Here is a 6,730-nt window from a genome sequence, read left to right as displayed (position 1 = left end):
CTTCTTCTTCTCCTCTGTGAATGTGGCCGGTGAGGAAACTAGACATCAGCTCTTCTCTTCGATGTCCATCAACTCGCAGAAAGTGAGGAACGTAGCGGATGAGCTCCCGAAGGCTCTGGGCAAAGTGGCCAGGCTCGTGGAGATACACGTGCATCTCAACAGGCTGTGCTGTGAACTCGCTCAGGAGCGGCGCGGCATGTTGACATCCCAGGAGAAGATGTGTCTGGTGTACTTGACGGAGACGTACTTCATACAAGTCCGAGACCGCGACCATCCAAAGTACTGGCCCGGCTACAGAGAAGCGGTGAGAGGTGAATTCGTCGAGCGTTACCGTAGCGACCTGTCGTCGTTCCAGGACAAGATCCTCACCAATTACCATCTCAAGAACCCGGAGTTTATTCACCTGGTCCCGTGGCTTCTCGATAATCCGAGCGCTCTGCATGACAAAATGATAATCGCGCACGAGGCGTACTTGAGAGAAGAGGGTAAAGTCAGCGCCAGAGCGGAGCTGATCGCCGCGGTCAGCATTCACACAGAACGAAACCCTCGCCGTCATCCGCCTTGCGGATTCCCCAGCTTGGACGGAGTCGACTTTAAAGATCTGGGCTACAGTAAGCAGACGCTCAGACTGGCCTTGAGTAGATCTTGCGGCCAGACGATCCAGCGGGCCACGAAGGCCCGAAAGCGCAACGGGGACCACGGCGCCCGACGACCAGCAAACCACGTGTGAGACGTATTTAAAAAGGAGAGGAGAGGGTTCGAGGACGAGACCGCGCAGAGCACAGCAGAGCTTCTAGCCATCTTGCGTGGACGGGAGCATCCATGTCGACCGACGACTCTACCTCCGCGACGCGGGTTCTAAGGGTGTGGGATATCGTGAACAGACACTTCGAATCGCTGCTGGAAAAGGCAGAGCGGTCTGCCACCAAGAGCAGGGCTCAGGTCAACATACAGTCTCAGGTCAAGGAGCTGCGTGACCTAACGAGAGCATGTAGCACGCGCTTGAAGGGAATAGAGGCTTACATATCAGAACTACAGAAACAAGAAATGGTCGCGATGAACGACAGCTCCCCGTCACAACGCACGCTGTCGCGATCGTCACAGTTGGTCGGAGAGTGGCATTTTCTATACAAGGAGGACAACAGCGTTTTTGGCTACATGAAGCTGGTCCCTGAGACAGTGTCGATCGCAGGTGAAAGGGGCGAAGGATTTCCCTCGGTTAACCCTCGTGTTGTCCTTCGTATTGCGTATGCGCCCAGCGTCCTTTCCGCCGGGTCAAAGTGACCCACGCTCCAAGGACGAGCAGGAGGAGTTGGCACACGCGGCGCAGTACAGGAGCGCGCAGCCTCTGCATATGTATTTCTCGCAGCCGCGGCACATGTTGTGCGTTTTACAGTCCTTACTGGAGGGACAGACTTGACACCTCTTTCTCTTACTCGCGGGCATGGGCGGTTCGATACGAGCCTTGGAAGTGGGGGCCCGGGCCTGGGCCGCAGCAGAAGGCTCAGCCCCCGACGAAGGGCCCGGCGCCGAGACGAGATCCGTCCGAGGACGGAGAGAAGGGGAAGAAGAAGAAGGAGGAGGAGGAGGAGGAGGAGGAGGAGGAGGAGGAGGAGGAGGAGGAGGAGGAGGAGAAGCGACTCCCCCGCCGCCGTCCCTGTCGACACCCCCCGCGGCCGCCAGCCGATGGGCTTTCACGACCGCCGCGGCCGCTTCTGCGCTCGGCAGGCGAGCCCTCCGTTGGATGAGCGGAGCGACGAGCGCCTTTCCCAGGCGCTCGAGAAACACCCTCCTCTTGTTGCGCCTGCCGGGCAACCAGTCCGGGTTGAGCTCTCTCCATATCACGAAGGCGTCGTAGGAGGACACGTCGAGAATGTTGTGGAAGACGGCGAGGGGCCAGCGCGCCGTCATCCTCCTGCAGCTGTATGCGCCTACGACTTTGTCCAGGTTGTCCACGCCGCCTTTGTTGGAGTTGTAGTCCAGGACGACGGCGGGCTTATTGTCCGCACGCCGCCGGCCGACGGCGTCCGCGTCCCGTGCGTGGAACGTGCTGAGCAGCAGCACGTTCTTGTTTTTCTTGGCCAGGTAGGAGACCAGCGCGGTGTCGCGCGTGAAGGCGAACTTGGAGGAGAGGACCCGTCTGCCTCGGACCGCGAGCAGGGCGGTCGGGAGCTCGGGTTTGTTCTTTCTGATCGTGCCGAGCATGGTGTTGTTCCTATCGCGGAGGAGCTGCTGCGCGAGTTCGTAGGAAGTGAAGAAATTGTCGCAGGTGACGTTACGGCCCGTCAGGCCCTCCGTCATGTCGAGCACCACGCGGGCTGCCAGGTTCTTCTCCGAGCCTCCTAGTCGTCGTCCCTGTTGTCGCTTCTCACCCTCTGCGGCGGCGGCCGCTGCTGCGGGCTTCTTCCCCGTGTAAACTTGCATTTTCCAAGCGTAGCTGGATCTGGCATCGCAGGCCACCCACGACTTGATCCCGTACCTGGCAGGCTTGCTGGGCATATACTGTCGAAAGGGACAACGACCTTGCGGTGGGGTGGGGGGGGATTGAGAGAGACAGAGAGAGAAGCTTATAGAACAGGTATCACTCCACTACCACCGTATGCAGTGTGTGTGTGTGTGTGTGTGTGTGTGTGTGTGTGTGTGTGTGTGTGTGTGTGTGTGTGTGTTTCACTCCATTAGGCACAGACAAAATAAAGAACCGTAATTTATTTATTATTACAAACATTTTTGAAAAACTTTTTATTTATCGTTTGTCTCATCACCTCTGAACGGAACCAGTTGCTCATCCACCGTGACGTGAGGCCCGGGGTTGTACAGGATCGGTAGCCGTTTGACCCACGCGTCCCAGACCTTTCTCACGGCCGCCAGCTTGTCCGAGGCTCGTCTCTCCGCTCTCGTCTCACGGTCGTCAAACCGCACCAGCTTCGAGTAAACGTGAAAGACTTTGAGGGACATCGTGGCACGGAAAATCGCACGTCCGCTCTCCGCATCCCACAGGCTGGCGGTGGCCTCGCCTCGGGACCTGTACACGCCGGCTAGGATGAGCAGCCCCATGTAGGCGTGCAGGTCAATCTCGTCCATCCGCTTCCAACCGTCTCTTCCGTATTTCCTAAGACCCTCGCGATTAGTCTCCTCCAGAATGATTTCGTCTATTTCCCGCGTGAGGAAGAGGAAGAATGTCGAGACGATGTCTCGGGCGTTGGAAGCCGCGTAGGCCGTGGGTCCAGGCGGCCAGGGCTGCTGCTGCTGCTGCTGCCGCTGCCCCGTCGTTTGGTACGGTGTAGAGGACCAAGTTATTTTCCCGTTTCTCGACAGGAACGTCTCTCGTGCAACAAGACGGATATCTTCTTCTTGTTCTTCTTGTTCTTGTTCTTGTTCTTGTTCTTCTTCTTCTTCTTCTTCTTCTTCTTCTTCTTCTTCTTCTTCTTCTGAGGTTGCATTTGTCTGCTCTGGTGGGTCTTCTTCTTCTTCTTCTTCTTCTTCTTCTTCTTCTTCTGAAGATGAGGATGCATTTTTCTGCTCTGGTGGGTCTTCTTCTTCGTCTTCTAAGAATGATATTACATTTTCTTGCTCTGGTTGGGTGTCTTCTCCTTCTCCTTCTTCTTCATCTCCTTCTTCTTCTTCTTCTTCTTCTTCTTCTTCTTCTTCTTCTTCTTCTTCTTCTTCTTCTTCGGTGACCGGCCGGCTTACGTTCTCCTGCTCATCCTCCTCTCGTTCTTGACACTGCTGTCGCCTTTCCTCATCGTCATCCTCCTCCTCGGGGTCCGAGCGAGGTTTGTGGGACCGGGTCTCTTGAAGAACTTTTCTGGCGACGAACCTCGTGTTCTCCTCCTGTTCGTCCTCATCCTCCTCCTCCTCTCTTCTCTCCTCTCGCTCCCGATAGCTCCTCTCCCGCTGCCGTCGCAGCTGCCTCGTCCCCCTTTCATCTCGTTCTCGCTCTCGCCGTCTTGAAATGCTTTCCTCTCGCTCTCGATTCCTCTGCTCTTCCTTCCTTCTCCACCCCGTTCTCCTTTCTTCTCGCTCCCGACCGCTCTTCTCCCGCTGCCCTCCCGGCTGCCTCGTCCTCCTGTCCTCTCGTCGTCGCGAAACGCTCTCCTCTCGATTCCTCTCCTCTTCCTTCCTTCCCCGTCCCCTTCTCCTCTCCTCTCGCTCCCGACCGCTCTTTTCCCGCTGCCCTCCCGGCTGCCTCGTCCTCCTGTCCTCTCGCCGTCGCGAAACGCTCTCCTCTCGATTCCTCTCCTCTTCCTTCGTTCGCCGTCCCCTCTCCTCTCGCTCCCGATCGCTCTTTTCCCGCTGCCGTCTCAGCTGCCTCGTCCTCCTGTCCTCTCGCTCTCGCTCTCGCCGTCGCGAAATGCTCTCTTCGCGCTCTCGATTCCGCTCCTCTTCCTTCCTTCGCCACCCTCTTCTCCCGTTCCCTCGCCCCCGACCCTCTTCGTCCTCTTCTTCTCTTATCGCTTCATCTTCGTTATCTTCTTCACCCGGCAAGCTGGAAATAAGCTGTTGCATGAACCTTTCTTCCTGTTCGTCTTCTTGTATCGCTTCATCTTCGTAATCTTCGCATTCTTCACACGGCAAGCTGGAAAAAAGCTGTTGCATGAACCTTTGAGCGGCGAAACGTCGTCGCGCCGTCATGGTTGTTTTTGCTGTGGGCTTACCGTGTGAGGGCTTACCGTGTGACCTCGGTGTGGTGAAAGGGGTGATATATTTAATACGTGTCTTAGTTTACCCTCCCCATCCATTCCACGACAGCTACCTTTTTGGCAGCGAAACGTCTCATGGCTGAGAGGTTGTTTTTTTTTTTGCGGCAGCCGTTCGCTGTCCTACTCTTCTTGCTCTGTACGCACGTGTCGTGCTTTGCACGCGTTCGCTCTGCCCTTCCTCCTTATGCTGCCAAGTACCAAGCCAGAATGTTCCTGGACTTTCTGGAACATTCTGCGGCTCATTTCTGTCCTTGTGTTTCCTCGCACAGGCTCCATTTCATCTTTTCCCAGTTCCAAAGGACAGTTGGCAAGCCGCCAAGGAACAAGCTGGAATCTTCCTGGACTTTCTGGAACATTCTGTGGCTCCCATGTACCCGTGTGTTTGTTGCATTGGGCCCAAAAGGACTTTGGCCAGCTGCCAAGAAAAGCTAGGATGTTCCTGGACTTTCTGGGACATTCTGCGACTCATCTCTGCCCTTGTGGTTCCTTGCACAGGCTCCCTTTCATCTTTTCTCAGTTCCAAAGGAAATTTGGCAAGCTGCCATGAAACAAGCTAGATTGTTCCTGGACTTTCTGGAACATTCTGTGGCTCCCGTACCTGTGTGCTTTGCACGGGCTCCATTGTATCTCTCTGTGTGTGTGTGTGTGTGTGTGTGTGTGTGTGTGTGTGTGTGTGTGTGTGTGTGTGTGTGTGTGTGTGTGTGTGTGCGTGTGTGCGTGCGTGCGTGCGCGTGTGTTCATCCCATCCCCTCCAAAAGAAAAGAGGCAAAGACAAAAAAAAAGAACTGTATTTTATTTATTACAAACATTTTTGAAAAACTGTTTAGCGATTTTATTGTTTGATTTGTTTTTTTTTTGTGGCGCCTCTCGCCTCTCTCTGTCCTCCTCTTCTTGCGTGCTTACTCACCTGTCGTTCCTTGCACACGGTTCGCTCTGCCCTTTCTTCCTCCTGATGCTGCCAAGTACCAAGCCAGAATGTTCCTGGACTTTCTGGAACTTCTGTGTGGCTCATCCACGCCCTTGTGTTACCTCAGGCTCCCAAAATTGGCAAGCTGTCATGAAGCAAGCTAGAATCTTCCTGGACTTTCTGGAACGTTCTGTGGCTCTCATGTGCCGCCTGTGCTCCATTGTATCTCTGTATTTTTTCCTCTCTCTCTGTGTGTGTGCGTGTGCGTGCGTGCGTTCACATCCCCTCCAAAAGAAAAGAGGCAACGACAAAAAAGAACTGTATTCATTTATTACAAACATTTTTGAAAAACCGTTTAGCGATTTCATTGTTTGATTTTTTTTTTTTGTGGCGCCTCTCACATCTCGCTGCCTACTCACCTGTCGCTCCTCGCACGGCGTTCGCTGTCATTTCCTCGGCCCGCGGCTCTTCACTCTCCTGCTCGGAGTCGGAGCCGCGGGCGAGGGACGGGCCCGGTCTGCTCACGAGACCTCTCCTGGGCCGCGAAACGCGTCGTTTGTGCTGAGAGGTTGTCGGTTTTCGTTTTCCTCCTCCTCCTCTCGCTCCGCGCACGGCGGGCGTCTCGCGGCCTAGGAGGTCTCGGAGTCAGAGCCAGAGGGTGACCCCGGTCCTCTCCGAGACCTCCTAGGTCGCGAAACGCGTCGGCGCTGATACTCACCTGTCGTTCCGCCCACGGCGTTCGCTGTCATTTCCTCGGCCCGAGGCTCTTCACTCTCCTGCTCGGAGTCGGAGCCGCGGGGCGAGGGACGGGCCCCGGTCTGCTCACGAGACCTCTCCTGGGCCGCGAAACGCGTCGTGTGTGCTGAGAGGTTGTCGGTTTTTGTTTTCCTCCTCCTCCTCCTCTCGCTCCTCGCACGGCGTTCGCTGTCATTTCCTCAGAGCCGCACGCGGGGTGAGGGACGGGCCCGGTCTGCTCACGAGACCTCTCCTGGGCCGCGAAACGCGTCGTGTGTGCTGAGAGGTTGTCGGTTTGTGTTTTCCTCCTCCTCCTCCTCTCGCTCCTCGCACGGCGTTCGCTGTCATTTCCTCAGAGCCGCACGCGGGGTGAGGGACGGGCCCGGTC

General features: G+C 56.0%; 1 protein-coding gene across 1 annotated transcript; it reads right to left on the bottom strand.

Annotated features, from left to right (window-relative positions):
- Nucleotides 1–1,242: 1,242 nt before the first annotated feature.
- Nucleotides 1,243–5,385, bottom strand: LOC118470743 (chimeric ERCC6-PGBD3 protein-like). The gene is made up of 2 exons (XM_055004180.1): nt 2,763–5,385; nt 1,243–2,522 (listed from the first exon to the last, which is right to left on the bottom strand). Exons 1-2 carry the CDS (start codon nt 4,630–4,632, stop codon nt 1,276–1,278), a joined length of 3,117 nt encoding a protein of 1,038 aa, XP_054860155.1. The 5' UTR covers nt 4,633–5,385; the 3' UTR covers nt 1,243–1,275.
- Between the last annotated feature and the right edge of the window lie 1,345 nt (nt 5,386–6,730).

This window comes from Amphiprion ocellaris, chromosome 18 (assembly GCF_022539595.1).
Source record: "Amphiprion ocellaris isolate individual 3 ecotype Okinawa chromosome 18, ASM2253959v1, whole genome shotgun sequence".
Classification (NCBI taxonomy): domain Eukaryota; kingdom Metazoa; phylum Chordata; class Actinopteri; family Pomacentridae; genus Amphiprion; species Amphiprion ocellaris.
This window is presented reverse-complemented; position numbering and strand designations above follow the sequence as displayed.

Bases quoted from the DNA above. Each gene is read 5' to 3' on its own strand.
- LOC118470743 (XM_055004180.1), bottom strand. From the start codon at position 4,632: ATGACGGCGCGACGACGTTTCGCCGCTCAAAGGTTCATGCAACAGCTT. The intron at 2,523-2,762 runs GTGATGAGACAA...CCCCACCGCAAG, and splicing joins GCAACTGGTTCCGTTCAGAG to GTCGTTGTCCCTTTCGACAG.